The sequence below is a fragment of the Lonchura striata genome, chromosome 19, assembly GCF_050655825.1.
Source record: "Lonchura striata isolate lonStrDom1 chromosome 19, ASM5065582v1, whole genome shotgun sequence".
Taxonomy (NCBI): Eukaryota; Metazoa; Chordata; class Aves; order Passeriformes; family Estrildidae; genus Lonchura; species Lonchura striata.
In genome coordinates, this window is record NC_140721.1 from 8,719,383 (window position 1) to 8,736,351 (window position 16,969).

Genomic DNA, 16,969 nt, shown 5'->3' on the forward strand with positions numbered 1-16,969 from the left:
CCAGGCTCAGGACCAGCTCCCTTCAGAGGAGTGAGCATCCTCACAGGGGCAGGGTGGCTGTCTCCAGCCATGGTCTTCAGCAGCACACGTACCTCTGTCATTTGGGATGTTTTGAAGATACTGGTCTGATTATTGCTGCCACTGTTCAGAACAGAAAGATTTCATTCTTTCCTATGTGCTGAGATAGCACTCACATACATGCAGCATGCCTTGCTGTTGCTCTGAGAGAAGGAGGGATGGAGGGAAGCAGGGATGATGGTTCCAGTGTAACCTCTTTCACAGCCCTTCTTTTCACAAATCACATCTCCAAACATCCATGAGAAAAGAGACATTGCTCAGGTGGGCCTTGTGTACCCAGCCAAAGGGAAAAACAGGAATCCCCTTCTCTTCGTGTGCTGGGGAAGCACAGGTGGGGCTTTCTCCACTGCTCCTAAACATGAACCCACAAAACAGTCAGATATCAGATACAGCTAGGATTAAAGCAACTACTGCTCCTTTCCAATAGGTCTTCATGCTTCTATTATTAATCCAAGAGGAAAATCATCTCTACCCAGACAGTTTTCTATTATTTAATTTTATATTATTATTAATATGTCTACATATAATTTGAGACCAAGGCAAGCTACTGCAAAACTGTTTGAGGCAGTGATGCTCTAAACACTTTGAAATCATGCTCACCTGGTAAGGACTGAGAGAATTATGCTGGAGCTGGTAAGGACCATGAGAGATGGAGCAGAGCAGATATTTAGTGGTGGGAGGGGGGAAGGCAGGAGCAGTGCCCAGCACAGCTCCCCAAAGCACAGTGCCAGAGCTGGGGCAGGGCCTGCAGAGTGGCTGGCATGGGGAGGGAAGGGAAGGCAGCCTGGCCCAGCCACCGAGCACTGCAGCCCACGACAAGGAACATTACACAGCAGGATGTGAGCACTGCAGCTCACAGCTGGAATCTGAACATTAACATTTCATCACAGCGCTTCCTTCGTCAGGATACAGAGATGGAGGTGGAGCACAGGCTAGAAAGCACGGATAAAACCAACCAGGATAGAAGAGTTAGCTGAAAATGAAGCAAACAGGGCACAGAAGGGTTTCTTCCATAGCTGGATGAGGCTTGGCAAAACCGGAGTCCTCTCTGCATTGCCTACACATAACACTGGTGTTCCTGGCACAGCCAGGCTTTTGAGTAATCCAGTACTAAGTGCCATCAAAATAGCAACATTAATAGTAATTAAAAATGAGATGCTTTCAACACCAGGCACTGTGCTTTGGAGGCAGCCAGTTAACCCAAACAGGGTTATGATAGCTCAGGATTTTACATCTTTATTTCTACCCTGGGACCAGTGCAAACAGTCTTGGAAGAAACAGGCACAAAATTCACTTATGTCAAGATGGTTCTGAAGTGGAAATGTATTTTTCCCCTGTTTCTCCAGAACAGCCAAGGTAAATACAAATATGGAAAGGGACTGACACTGGAAAACATGACCCCCTTTCCTCTAGATTATTATAACTTTAAAATTACAGGGCTTTCAGACAGAGATATGGGAAACAAGAGTTCTCTTATTCGAGAGTGTGTGTGTAACAAGGCGAGCACAGAGCAGCAGCACAAACCCAGCCCAGCACAAACCTCCCTGAGAAATCCTCCAGCTAAGAGGGCAGCCAGCCACAGCCTTCCCAGGGAAACTGTGTCTCTCCTAAGTACCTGGTCGTTATTGTCTCTTAGCAACAAAAAAAAAGGGAAAAAATTCTCTTAAGAGAAAAAAACAAAAGGAGAACTCCTAAACCCCAACACCCACACAGACCTCAGAACAAGTACTTTACTGCATAGGTGAAAATATCCTGCAAAAGCAGTTATGTTCAGGGGAACTGGAGCGGTGAAGAATCCGACAGCTTATTTGTGGGAAATAGAGATAAAACCAAACTATAAGAAGGAAACCACAATGGCTGAAGTGGAAAAGCTCCTAAATGGAAGAAGCAGCTGGGTTGTGGTGGTCTGTTAGCACACAAACATCTCATGTAGTTGTGTTCATCACTAGGCATGCTCCTCCAGAGAACACACAAGCACACAGCTATGCTCTCTCCTGACCAGCCCCATTTTCAGGGAGTAGCTGGCTTCTAGGACAGACACTTTGTCTTCAGGTCACACATGTGAGTTGGCATCAGAAGCATCTGTCCTCTTTCTGACCCCAGCAAATTGTTCATTCTATTTATGCATTTTTGATCTGTAACCCACAACAGAGGTTTTTGGCACTGCTGCTGGAAGGTCAGGGAAGGATCACAGAAGAGCAAGTCCCAGTCACAGAGCACTCGCAGAGAGTAATCCATCAGCTGCCTCCGCCAGGAATTTGCTATGTTTTGAATTCAAAGAATCTCTTTCAAAAACAAAAAGCCCACTCAGGCATTCATGCCAAGATGGCAAGCTGGCAGCCCAGAGCTGGAACAGCACAGGGAGGATCCCATGTTCAGGCAGGGCAGCTGCCCTTACAGAGGTGCTCAGCTACAAGAGCTGTGAGGACCTCCCGTGGAAGGAGATGGGAGTAGGATGGGATGGGATGAGTTGGAAAAGGCAGATTCATGCATGAGAAAAACACTCTGAGAAGGGCTTTGCTCCTGCCTGGCACTCAGCACACTGTTGGGCAACCTGTTTATCAGCACTCCTACCTGGAGCAGGACAAAGTGCCTACAGAGCTGGTAAGGAACCAAGAACATTCCCTAGATTTCCTTTGTCCTCCAAGGACCGTATAAGACATTTCAAAACTCGGACCCTTCTTCCAAGAGATGCCAGTGAACTGATGATTTCTGGTATGGTTTTGTTGAAGGATTAGTAGGAGAGTCCAGGACATGCAGCAGGAGACAGGAGGTTCAGCCAGAAGGTTAACTTTGGGCCTGAGCCATGACGAAACAGATCAGGTGATGCTGAGGAACAAGAGACAACTACATGAGAGAGCCACAAATATCAACTCTAGAGGGAAAAATACACCATGCTACCAAATGCACATTCTCTTCAAGATCTCCCAGGTTAACTCACGTATACATGTTGTATATTAATGAAGATGCAGTGGGAGAAGGTGGAGGAGAGCTACAGGGATGTGTTTTCAAACAATGGAAGAGCACCAAACTGGAAGAGATGGCACTGGAAGAGTTTGCAGCGGTGGTATTTCTAAAGACTTGATTCCCAGATGTTTGAAGAAAATCAATACAGGGGCCAGGAGCTTGCCCTTGCACAAGATAGGCAGATATTTAAAGAAGCAATAGCAGAGAAGAACTGGGTTGTATATTCCCCACTGGAGACAAACCATGGCATTCTGTTTTTCAGTGCTCAGGTTAAAAAAAAAAAAAAAAAAAAAATCTCCCAAACATGACACTTCATCTCACTAGGCAGTACCAGGGGATTTGATCATTACAATTACTTCATCAAAGGATCAGCTCTCCTGCAGCTTCACACCCCATGGTGAAGGATTGCCTTTCCTGGGAAGGGATAATCCCCACAGGGTAAGAGCATTTCGGAGAGCAGGCACACACGTCCCAGTCTTCTCCAAGCACACTATTTATTGAACACAAACAAGTGACAATACAAGAAATAACTAAGATTTAAGAAATAAGTAAGAAATAAGATGGTGATTTTCCCTGGATGGATAACAGCATCTTCTCCCCTTTGGAGGCCTACCTCCAAGCTGTTCTGGATATAAACAACCAGGTGCTCCTCTGGCTGTGGTTGGTGAAACATCATCACTCACATTCTGGCATGTGAACAAACTTCCTTGCAGTTTGTGTTTTTCAGTAACCCTGTGGTAGTAGTCATGGTGACAAAACTGGGGTCCTTGGCAACACACCAATGATGCTGCAAATCTACGATGACTAATCCTAAAAGCTTAATTTACAGAAGTCATTTAAATGCTTAAAGATATGCAGGTCACTGCAGCGGGTGATTTAATGGCTATGGCATATTAGGTAGTGAAACAGCCATACAGGAGCAACAGCCAGAGTATCTTCTGGCCATAAAATTATGTGTATTTTTAATGCAAGATATAGACTAAAGACATTTGAAGGAAAGCACAATTTAAACATAGGCACAATAACAAACCCAGCTGATTTCCAGTCAAAGAGCTGGTCAGAGCTTCCAGATGAAACAGTATTTTAGATAACAATCCCACACAACAATATCACTGATACAGTACTCCCTGGTTTATTTATGCCTATTCAGAACGTAATGAATGCTTTCCTCAATACCTCTTGTCCATAAGCATATAAAACCATGATGCAGCAGAGCCAACTCCCCAGACTGGCCCCATTAAAAGCACACTGAGGACCTCCAGTGCAATGGTTTCCAGCTTTCCAAGGACAGCCAATGGTCCAGCATCTGCTCCATGCTGGCTGCCCCAGTGCATTTCCCACAGGGAAGTATGTGCAGGACAGTGGATCTTGCTCCTTATTCAATGTTTCAGACATCCAGCTTTTTCCTCATACTAAAAGATTTATGGTCATGTCTTCAATTATTATGCTGCTGTTGTCACCAAGGGAAGTGGACTAAAGTGAGTGTATTGCTCTAAGTGTGCTTGGCTGGATCAGCAAGGCAGCAGTAAAATCCAGAGCCTCTTTTTTCCACAGCTTTTACATGTTCCTTCTCCAAGTGCCTGCCACCTGTGATCCAAAACACAAGGAAATGGAGAGTAGTTTCTATTCACACACCCCTCAGCAAAAAGCTTTTGTAGACTCTCTCCCTGCCTTCATACAAATAGAGGAATAAGCACTGTGCACTGTATCTTACCCCACAGAAAACAAATCATGCTGGCCTGAGTCTGTAGAGTCCTAATCTGTATCCCAGAGTGCTAAACAATTATCACTCACCTAATTTGCTATGGTTTTGAGTAAGCATCCACATCACTCAACAACTACCAGAGACAAGCATCAACACAGAACCAGGTTAAAACCTCTGATCACACATTATATGATTTCTATGTCTGGATCCAGTACCCACTGCCCTTCCTACATAGGCATCCTCCAGCAGAAAGGCTTCCTGCATGTGGCCAGGAGCTAGGATGTGAAGCACATTCATGTGGCAGAAGGTAGGCTGCTTCAGTTAAAAGCGAGCAGACAAAAATACTTGTTGGATAAAATCTTAGTTCTACTTATGAGGGTTTTCCCCTTATTAAAACTTGACACAACAGCCCTTGTCATTTCAGCTGACACATAGCCAAGGCATGCACAAAGCACCATTGGTTCCCTTCATTAGTTTGTCAACATCCTGCAGAAAAATCGAGTTTAACTAGGAATTACATGCACTCCCACTTCATTCTGTGCTGTAACAAAGCAATAGCAACAACAATAACTATGATAGGTACTAATGACTTTCTGCATCTTCAAGAACAAATCGTGTTGCTTGATGTACATAATGCTTGTGTGGATTCAGTCACAAGATGCTTCTTGTGTAAATTCATGCTAAACAAGTGTTTCAAGACTTGTCTTGAAGTAAGTCTTGAAGACATACTAAACCTTTGCTCTTCTGAAAAACAAAACCCCCTGCTGATCCCATCTGGGGATTGAAAGAGTGATTCTGGAGGGCTTGAACAGTTCTCTCCTCACCTGTTATGCCTGCAATGGAGCCATTAGTCTCCTTGATCATTGTTCATTAACAGGATATTTACTGCAGTAACAAACCTGAATACAGATTTATGCCATCGCACAGTCTTTGAGCTTAGCTACAGAACAGTACCATGACTTCTCAATAATGAAGAACAGAAATGGCAATGCTTTACATCCATTACAGCACAAGAGGGGAGGCTAAACCCTGCTTTCTGAATTCCTCTGTGTGAAGTTGCTTCAACCACAGCTCAGCTTCATCCCTGGTGATAACATGTCTACTACCCTCCCCCAGCACTATCATGAGGCTTTAATTAAAGCACTCACACAATTTTGTGACACATCATGATATTTACAATATTGTAAGGCTCTGTGCAGGCTGAAATCCTGGATATAAAGAGTTTTTTTGCTCATGGATTTTTCAGGCAGCATTATTTAGACTTCTGTTGTCCAAATCAAGAAACCTTGCTGGGTCCCTATCAGTGATGCAGCTCGCTGCTGATGTCTGGGTCACCTTGCTGCTCCTCCTTGGGTCACTTTCAGCAGCCTGTGTCAAGGGGACCACAGCTGTCACACATCATAGCTGATGCCTACTTCCCTCCCCAAAGAGGCTACCACTGCCCTCAAGCCCTGGCCAAGGCACTTCCATCATGCAGCACTGCTCAGGCTGGGCTGCCTCTGGGAATGGTACTCCAGGTTCTGCACAGCCACATTGACACTGTGCTCCAGAGAGGAAGGGCAAACCATGGTCTGCATCACAGCAGGGCCAGCTGTGGGTATCCTGGGGTGCCCATTTCTGCAGCTGTAGCTGCACTGAGCATTTGGGCACAATGGCAGGTCCTGCTGGCAGTTCAGGGGAAGGCTTAAGGATGGAAAAGGCAAGGTACTTTTAGCTGCAGCTCAGCTACAGCAGAACAACCTCCTGTAAAACACTACCTATGAAGCTGTCAAGTTTTCAATGCCTGCTGCAAAATCTAATCCCTGCTATGCTTTACGCTCAGCTTCTCCTGAAACCCAGTGTCTGCCATAGACATTTGAAGCTTAGCTGAACAAGGCATTAAGAGAGAGGCTCTATGGACCAATGGTACAGTCAGTGGGGTATGCAGAGAGGTGACCTGAAGAGGAATTTACCATTTCTAAAACTCCAATTGTAAGAAAGAAATCAAGAGTGGACAAGAAGAAGGATAAAAGACAGAATGAGCTGCAGTGCTACCTAGGGGACTTGTAAGCTCTTTGCAACATCTGCAGAAGGGGCTGAATCCAGAACCAGAAACCCTGGGATGATGCTAGTTAAATGCTTCAATGAATTGGAAGTTATCTTCCAGTATATTTTTAGTTGGCACCAACAGACATTACATAATGGCTATTATATAACAGCACTACAGCTACAAATACTGTCTTCTGGCTTTTTGTTTGTTTTTCTTTCCTTCTCTCACCCTCTTTTTCTCCAAGATCTTCTCCTTAGTGAAGGATTGATCAATAAATGCACTTTCCATCAAATGAGGCAGGCAAATCCTTAAGAGAAAAAACAAATGGAGTAAAAATATTGCTACTAAGCCTGTGAGCGCGTCTCTCTTGCCCAACCTCAAACAGAATTAACTATTCCCAGAATAGAAATTCCACTAAGGCTTCTCTGTAGTTTAAAGGGACAGGCTGTGATTCTGTGCAGACACTAAATTTCTCAATATTGCTTTTTTTCCTATCTCACAGTGATAGTTCAGAAGACAAAAATAAGACAGTGGGGGAGAAGCACTACATAAGAGATGCTGAGAAAAAACTGAAGGTTTTTTTTGTCTGCTGGTAAGATCATTGCCTGTTGGTCTCCTTTAAAATCTTCTTTGGCATATTTTTATCTTTTCTTCTTAACAGCCATACTGGCAGAGCAACAAAGAGTTTTGCTTCCAGACTATGCACTACATGAAAAAGAGAAGAAAGTTTCCAGAAGCTAGAAATATTTCCTTTCCTACACTTCCTATCTCTGAACCTAAAGAGAGCCAAAGCAGGCACACTGCCTCTGAATGCAGAAATAAAATCAGTTCAGTGGCACACCACCAGCTCCTGTATCATGTCACCCTACCAGTTTAGGCAGGAGCCCTCTGTGCTGCTGTAATCCCAGCACAGTTTTCCTGACAAACACAGCACTCCCAGGACTTCTGCCTTTCTCATGCTGGTCCTCTAAAACCAATGAGCTGATTCCAGGAAGAGCAAGAGACACAATCTGACATATAATCTCTTCTTTGCTGCTCCCTTCTGTTGTTTCTCTTTTTCACCTCCCTAAACCTGGAAATGCCACTCATACTCTGCTGACCTATAAATAAACCAAACCCTGGACTACCTAGATGGGAAGGCAGCGTGCTGTGCACTTCACCGGTCGCACACAGGAACAAAAACAACCCTGGGAAGGTGGAGAAAGAAAAAACACAAACAAATGCAGCTTTTGAGAGCGCTATGTCAACTCAGGGAGAGACTTGTTGGCTTTAAAAGCCATTGCAGCCCAGTATGGAGGCAGCAGGGCTGCTCCTGTGAACGTGAGCAAAAACCCAAGAAAGCAGAACAAAGAGGAAGCAAAGACATGAAAATGAATTAGCTGGCGTGCCAGTGTTAGGTCTGGACTGAAGTAGTGCAGTCAGGGGAGAAGGAATAGCGTACAAAAACTTAATAAATGCACTAAGATATGTTATTACATGGAGAATACTGCCTTGTTTTGTGGACTTCTGCCACCTAGCTATTATGATCTTCAACCATTAACCTTAGGAAGAGGAAATTTGCTGGAAAAGCTGGCTTGGGAAGTTGTTTTGAGTTGTGAAGCATGAATACATGAGATTTCTTCTGCAAATAGTCCATGCTAACCACAAAGTCTATTTGTCATTCAGGACTGAAAATACTAAGAGAAACAAGTGTCAAAAGCAGTAGGCCCACTTGCATTTCTCACAGATTTCTCCTCAATACAAACTACTTATGGATTTTACAATAACCGATCACTTGTAGCACTGAAAAATAGCAAGCACACATTTAACTGAGACAAAGGTTCATGCTTTCAGGAGGAAAACTCCCAGCTCATTTCAAAGCTCCTCCCTGCTGAGCCTCCAGCCCCAGGTGCTTGGAATAAAGGCCCATGTTATGGCAGCAGTGGTGCTGCTGCTGAGTGCCCTTCTCAAGATCAAAGCCCTGCAGGCAAACATGGCACAAGTGCTGAATCCCTTGTTAATGAACCCTTCAGCAGGGCTGCACTTAGACAGCAGCGGCTTCCTCGTGCATTGTGGGAACTCAAAAATGTCTCTCAGACATTTGTAGAGGTTCCAGGCCTTGGTCAGAAGCATTTTAGACCCTGGCAGGCAGCTGGAAACAGCTGTGATTTTGCGTTTGAGCCATGGAATGAGTTACCAACCTTGGAGATGGAACAAGCAGTCACAAAGGGTTAGATAGTATAGTAAAAGTAGTTACAAAACAGGGGGGAAATTTTTTTAGTATTGTACAGGGGGGTTTTTACTTTGTACATGGGGGTCAGAAGTTCTAAGGTGGAGAAAAGTGGGCTGATCCTGTTTTTCCTCCTTCTTTTTCCTTACCTCCATGTTCTTGGTGATGTCAGCACTCACAGATTGGTTTAGAGTAGAAAAGCATTTTGTAATATAGGTAGCAGGTATTGGGGGAAAACTATAAATGTGTAATACGTAATATATCATATAAAAGATAGCAGCAGCCCTGGGCAGGGAGGGAGAAGAAGAAGACAGCAGACAGGGAGGATGTCAGGGTGTGTGTGTGCATCTGCCCAGGCTGCTGACCAAGCAGCCACAGCCCGAGAAGACAATCTTTTAGATAACCAACAATAAACTGCCTTGAGACCAAACAGCAAGAGCCTGCGCAGTTTTTCTTTGGAAGCACGGGTTGGAGGAGGAATTTCACCACCACATGGGACCCCAGAGTAAGGCCGGGGTTCCCACAGTGCATGGATGTGGAGCAGGGGGAAAGGCATCCCGAGGAATGCGCGGCTGAGCAGATGGAGGGGCAGCGTTCATGCAACGCCGGCTGCAGCTGCAGCGCCGGTGCCGCAGCCCTGACAGCGCAAACACAAGGCTGGGGGCCTTCCTGCCTGGGGCAAAGAAAAGGATGTTTAATTTAAAAGGAAAGGAGCAGCATCCAGACTGTGTGAACTTATAAAAAGCAGGTTTCACTCTGACATACTCAAATTTTGGCCAAGGGAAAAACCAGCTGGACTTTGCAAGGTCATCTCAGTGGACCCAAACATGCATTCCCATTCCCACCCAGCCTCTCTGCACATACCTTTTCGACAGCCTGACATAGCAAACCTCTCTCCTGGGAGAGCAGCAGGGTTATCCCTCATAGCCTTGAGGCATAATGCACTGAGGTTCAGTTCCATGGTGTTTCTGAGCTCTTTGGTTTCTTACTTTTAAGAGACTTCCAGGGAAGTGCATACAACGGGTTTGTGAAGAATCCTACTAACCAGCTGCATGTCCAAGCACGAGCCTCTGCAAACATGCTGCTGCTGCTGCTGTGCAAAAAAAAAAAAGCCAACTCCACTGTAAAGATTGTTCCACTGTTTTAAGATGGAATTAAAACATATTTAAGTCATATAAGTAATATGTATTAAAGAATAAAATAAAAAGTCTCAGAGCAACAAAATATGAACCATTAATCAAACAGATACTCTGAAAAACTTCACTGTGAAATCTCTAGTGATTAGCTATGGGCCTTCAGCCAAGGAGGCCTGTCAGCTCTGTTTCACTGACATGTATTTTTAAACAACCTCCAGCAAAGAGGAGCTCCATTTGGGGCACAGAATATCAGCTTTGGGGGCTGGGACCAGTGTCTGCCACAGATCATCTTGCAAAGCATCTCACTGGATCCCAGTTCATCTAAAAGACTATGCCCTGCTCCTAATTCCTGCCTAGCTTTTACAACAGAATCTGCAGAGTATAACCACCTCCTTCCTACACTCACAGCGTGCACTGCTGTCCCTGTTTGGTGATGAGAGCTGTGTACATCTGTAATATACACCATGCAGAGAAAAAAAACCCACAGTTGAAAGATCTTCAGGTAAAATACAGCCAGTCTATGGTAGTTAGCCCTATCATTCCCAGTTGCATTTAATGCATTATCTGAAATCACCCAGCAGCAGAGAGCCTGTGGCCTCTTTAATAGCCTATTGATTACATGTATGGCACAATCCATGATGGAAACTGCTAGCAGCATCTCTCAGACTGCATTAACATCACCTGCAACTCCAGGTATGCCAAAATCTGTCTGGGCTAGGTAAGGAGAACTGACATTTCGTGGCCCCTGCCTACTTGTGCTGAGCACAATATGTAATAACTTCTCTGTTTGCAAATTGCCCAGAATGCTCCAGAGACAAGAGTTTACACTGGCAACAAACACAGAACTAAGCTGACAGTTTAAAAAGATAAGTAAAACATTGCTTTCCATTCAAATTAGGGGGGATAAATGATTAGTTATAAGCAAAAAACTTCTCCCACAGAGTGTTTACTTTATCCTGGAATGCATCAAGAGGTATCTGCATTACTGCAAATCCTCATCAACAGAAATGCAAATGTTTAGAAACAGGGAGAAACAGAGGAACAAGATGATCTTTTCCTTCCAATACAAACCATTCTATAATGGAAAATAACACTAGTTAAAAGGTTTTACACATTAGTCTGTATGAAAGAAAATGGGCAAGCAGTGCTCATCTAAACTCTGCCAAAGCAGTAACCACTTAAAAGGTGAAAAGCCCTGCAGCATGGGGGCCAGGACAGGGGCCCTGATGGAGTAGGCTGGCCAGAGCTGGCCCCAGTGGGAGCCCATGAACCAAGCACTGCTCAGCTGGGAGCAGGCAGCACTCACTCTGTTCTGTCACCACTTCCCTCCCTGACAGTGACTTCTGCAGCTTCTTGAGACCCTCAAGAAGAACAAGGCACAGCCTAAAGGATGGCTGGAAGGGCCAATTCTTGAGCCAGGAGCACCACTGGGGCTTGGCTTCTACATGCCCACCCTGCAGGACGTACCAGATGGGGAAAAGAAAACCCTGCAGAGGAAGGTGAGGTGCTAATTATTAAAATTAAAAAAAAAAAAAAAAAGGCAAGCAGAAAAGCAGCATCAAGATGTTCAGCATGCCTCACCAACTGAGAGTGGGTTGATATAACATGCAGTTTGGTTTTAAATGCTTGCACGACCTAAGTTTTTAATCTAAGTTTTTACTGATCACTTGCACCAAATGGAGCAGAAACAGCCATACTCTAAAGGGCCCTGCACTTGTTTCCAAGAGGTGTTTCTTGCCTCCATGAGTTTACATTTCAATCTAATCCAGAGAGACCATGGGTATAAGCAAAAATACATTCTGGCTGCTTTCAGAGCAGGAGAAGAAAAGGAGAGCAAAGAAGATAAGCAGAAAGCAGAATAGTTTAAATTAACTTCTGCAGACATAATCCAAGAAGTGCGAAATGGAACTTCACTGTACACTGCAGGCAATCAAAGACAAAAACCAGTCCCATGACAGGGCTTAGCAGAAACACAGCACAAGCTCTTAAGTAAAGAAATAAAACAGACATCTTCAGAATAAATCCAAGTTCTGCAAGAACTGATTGAGAGAGATGATGGATGTCCCAGAGAAGGAGGCTCTAAGTGATGCAGACTAACACCCTGCTCCTCAGCTTTACCCTCTCCTTTGGAGCTGCTCAATCCATGGTTAGAGAGGCACACAGCCTGTCAGGGACTGAAATGCTTCATGCCTTTAACATTGTTATGAAGGAGTTCTGCCCACTACAGCAAAAAACTGTATAAAGATGCTGCAACCACAGAAGCCTCCTTGAAGATGGCTGGCTGGAACTTTGGACTGTAAGTTAAGCTGCCTAGATAAGATAAAGGGGACACTATTGTTCAATCAGCTCAGGTCTAGGGAAAAACAAACAAGGCTGAGGGAAAGGAATGCATCCACAAGAAAGGCAAACCCAGCAGCTGCACTGAGAATCATCTCTGGCTGGGTTTGGGGAGCCCACAGAAGCCAGGTTTATAAAGCCTCCCATGAAATGAGGAAGGAAGAGGGAGGTTTAGGGTGGGTGGTGTCACCTCTCATCAGAGGCACTGAACTCCCGTTCTCCTTTACACAAACTGGCCCAGCTGTGGAACCCAGGCCTACAGGCCACATCCATGGGACATTCAAGTGAGAGGCAAATGAGGGGGTGTCATAATCCATCAAAGACACCCCAAAGTCCTCCCCAGACTCATTCCTGAAGTTTGCACCACAGGACTGCACGTGATGCAAAATGATGCAACAGATCCAGAGTCTGTTGCCAGAGTCTGGTCCCTGCCATGGGGGATGTGCTGGGCCATTCCCACTTGGCCTGAATATACATCAGTCCATCAGATTCTGTGCTTTTCAGGGGACCTTCACCACCAAGATGACCAGCTTGAGTGGATCAATGGTACATCATTGGGATCCATAGAATGGTGATATCTTCTTTATTCTGTCTCTCCTTCTGTTCCCCACCTCTGCTACTTCTTTCTCTTCCTTCTTCTCTTTTCCTCTCTCTCTCGTATTTACTACTAAATAAAACCTTTTATTCAATTTAATATGAAATAAAAATACTACTGACGTTGGCATATGGTCTTGTTTGCACCTTAATTCAGGCAGAGGCATTTCTAATGACTTTAAAACTGGATCATGACACAGCCCCAGCAGCAACCTCACACCTCAGCATGCCTTCAGCTTAGACTCTTGCCTTCAGGCTGTCCTCCCCAGCTCTGTTCCCAAAGTGCTGCCTTGACACAACTAATCTCTTAATTTGTAAGAATTAGAACTGGACCTCCAAAGCTTGGGGCTTAGAAATCAAAGGATAGATAACTTTTTCAGCTCTGCTGTGCCCCACTTTGTTGTGAAAAGCCATGGGACAGCACTGTATGAAAGAAAGCACAGAGGAGAAGCATCCCCTAGAACAAAGCCGTTGTGTTTGTACTGGACTCGTATGACCTCTTCCTTAGAGTAAACAAATCTAGACCTCTGAACCAGACACAGTTAGAGATGACTCTCCACTCCCAGAACCCCCAACCGATCCTAAAGATGAAAGAGAGCAAGAAAACACTAAAGATGGGGTTGCTGCAGCCAAATCTCTCCCAAGTGGGGCATAGATGGTCCTTCAAACACATAAAAGCAATCTGCACTTGAGTTAATAATCAATAAACAATTTATTTGTTTATTAAGCTTTTATAACTTCCCTGTATATGTGCCTTTGGTGAAAAGGGTGATCCTTCTTCTCAGTATAGCTGGACATTACCTGTACATTTTCTCCATAGGGTCAGTTTACTGCAGATCCCCTGACAGCCTGGAATTTAGGAACTATTACCTATGCTTGGAAAGCAACACGTTCATCATCAGTCAGGGATCATGCTCCACAGTACTGGTCAGTCCCCAGTGGGAACAGCTCATCCCACAACGCTGCAAACCAAGTGAAGTGCTAATGCATGTGAAGTGACTGAGCCCCTCAGTGAAGGTTAAAGACCCATTTAGCACCTGGTGCTGAAAATGGTGGCTCCTTGCAACAACTCACAAATCATCATCCTGCAGCCTGCTTTACTCAACCACTTTGGCACGGTAACAGAGGATTTATTTTGCACATGAAAATGTTTAAAGTGGTGCAGGATTGAGTGCTCTGCAGGTGGGAGGCTGCCAAACAGAGGTTGTCACAGGCAGGGACACGAAACCAGTGTTTCTATTCCTGCCTTTTGCTTTATTTAGTCTCCAGTTTCCCACAGTGGGAAGGACAGGGCTGTCTGCAGCCCCAGCCACACTCACCAGTCAGCCAGGTGCCACCCCAGTGCCAGAGGTCTGAGCACTGTAAGAGCTCAAAGCAGCAGCCTGCAATGATGCATCTGAATGCCTCATGAGGCACATACAAGAGGAGGTAAATTAGCACAGGCACACCGAGGTTTTTAATAACCACAGGCACTTTCAGTAATGGTTAAACAAAATGCTCAGAAACAAAATCAGTACAATTACCATCTTGGGCACTGAAAGCTGCAATTGTGTCAGAGCTTCATGGCCTGCTGCACACGCTGCTGCTTTACAGCCAGCCCATCCACCTGAAATGCACTGAAAATGTAGCTGGCCTTTTCCACTGCCCTGAGCTGATCTGAATGAAAGACTGCTTGTTTGTCTGGCAGGTACTTGCTGCCTTGAGCATCCCTGTGGGCAGTGCAAGGAGCAAGTGCTCTAGGTGGCTACTTTCTGCTTACCCACAAACCCAGCACCCACCAGCCTGTTCCTCTTTCTTCTCTTCCCTCCTCCCACCTCTCCACCCCAGTCACCCTCTAGTACAGCTCAGACTGCATCATCTCTTCCTATTCTCCTTGTTGCTATATCCATCTTTACTCTTTTTTGTCTCTTCTTGCCTTCCCCACACATCCTATAGCCTGTCTCCCCTGACTGGATCTATCCCCTGTCCGTATGTCCATCATTCTCACAGGTTTGTCCCCTACAATCTCAGACTGACTATTTATACCTTCCTTCTGCTTCGTCCTCTGAAGAGGTAGGATAACAGCAGGGTCAGAAACCTCCCCTGCTCCTGAACACCCCCAAGGATCTCTGCACCACTGAGGCCTCACCCACAACCAGGGGTACAGCATCCTCTGCCAGTGTGAGCTGCACTACAGCCTTCAAAAAAACCATCAGACTGGATGGCACTCCTGACACTGTGCCTGAAAAACTCTAGGGTACACAAACCTCCACCCGGGCTGAGTGACTTTAATGAGGTGAAGGCACCTTCTCACACAAAGACACCTCTGCTGCCAAGGCGTGAGAGAACTAGAACTCTTCAAAAAAAATCAATTGTCAGTATTTTGCAATATTTCCTTCCAAGCCATTCCTGAGAACGCCTTAAACAAAATTAAAAATACTTGAAGAAAGTGATGACATAACCTCCTCCCAGGTTACAGAATTTCAGAGATTTAGGCAGACCATGAGCATTTTACTGGGAAACACTGGCAAAGCTACCAGAAAGCTGAACTGTCAGCCCCACCTAGAGCAAGCGTTAAACTTTTGCTGACACAGTTCATTATCTTGCAAAACAAATTGTCCCAAGTGAACTGTGACATTAATGTGTGTGATTCTCCAGTTGTTCAGGCTATTAAAGTGTAAGATGTATTAGAAGTAAGGGTAGAAAATAGCCTTTGCAAAATATTTTTCAGCCCATTAGTTGACAGAATTTTCTACACAATTTCACTCTCTCATTTCTGAGTACAAGTGCCTTCTCTTTATTAAGTGCTTCCCAACCTGATAAGAATGATGTGTTTTCAGCAGTCACACTACTCACACAAAGTATATCAGTGACTCCAGCTCTTACTCCACTATTACACCCAACTGGAGAAGATCAGGTCAAATTAGACTTATATTGACAAGGAGCTGCCTTGTTTCACTCACCTCAAAGGAAAAAAGGCCAATTCAGTCTTACTCTCTAATCCATGAGTGGCCAAACTGTTAGAATTGAAGAAAGAAACTGGGAGAAAACCAATAGATTATTGCATATCTGTCCACTGTAAAAATTATATTATTGGCACTATTCAGCAACTGAACTTAGTCACACACAGGTCAGTAATGAAACCCTTTTCTGAGTGGGAAATTGGTCACTTTAAGCTTCTCTGCCTTCTGCCCATCTAAGAACCTTCTGCATTTTTGTTCAAACTTTTCTTGCCACCTAGAACCTTTGAGCTGCAATAGCTGCTTGGAAAAAAAGTACTTGGTAAATACACAAGAGCCTTTCAGATTTTTGCTTCCTGGACCACATGACTATCATTCTTTATTCTGTGGCAGAGGCTAGGAGACCTAGTCATGGAGCAGAGACCAGTTGCCTTGAACTCACTGCAGGAAAAACAAAAGAAACAGAAAAATTCAAACCCACATAAAGCAGCAGATGAAAAGCTGTATTTAACTCTTTACCCAATTTTCCATTTAGTGCCTTCAAAGCATCACCTCTCCATTTTCAAACATGGAAGCAGACCGCACCCTATGCCAGGAGCCCAGCTAATCAAAACTGACAACAAAAGCATCCCAGTCTAGAAGAGTCCATCAAAAGCCTACTGAACTCAAGCACAGGAATTTCTATAGAACAGGATTCTTTTTTCCTAGTACATTTCCCTCCAGAAACTTCTCAGCTGAAGTGACTTTTTAAAGCAGCTGGGTAAGGGCTGAGCATTAGTGACAAATACCATCTGAAACCCTGCCGTGCTCTGCAAGGAGTACCCCAGCACACGCCTCGTGTCCTGTGCAGAAGAGCCCTGCTCCAAACCCAGTGTTCTGCACTGCCAACAGAGCATCAGTGCCTTTGTCACAGAACCCAAGCGACACCAAGCCACCCAAAGGGACTCCTGTACAGAGGAGACATCTCTCATGGCC

General features: G+C 44.8%; 1 protein-coding gene across 8 annotated transcripts in view; it reads right to left on the bottom strand.

Annotated features, from left to right (window-relative positions):
• The window catches only part of CASTOR2 (cytosolic arginine sensor for mTORC1 subunit 2), a 117,386-nt gene that overhangs the window by 26,406 nt on the left and 74,011 nt on the right, over window positions 1–16,969 (bottom strand). For 2 of the 8 annotated variants that reach the window (XM_085557615.1, XM_085557616.1), the window contains exon 3: window positions 9,853–10,081. The exons of 4 other annotated variants lie outside the window; for them this stretch is intronic. In XM_085557615.1, coding sequence (XP_085413741.1) covers window positions 9,853–9,949 — 97 coding nt within the window. In that variant the 5' untranslated portion in view covers window positions 9,950–10,081. The remainder of the gene's footprint in view (window positions 1–9,852; window positions 10,082–16,969) is intronic. 2 more of the 8 variants (XM_085557618.1, XM_085557617.1) reach the window with 1 other exon arrangement.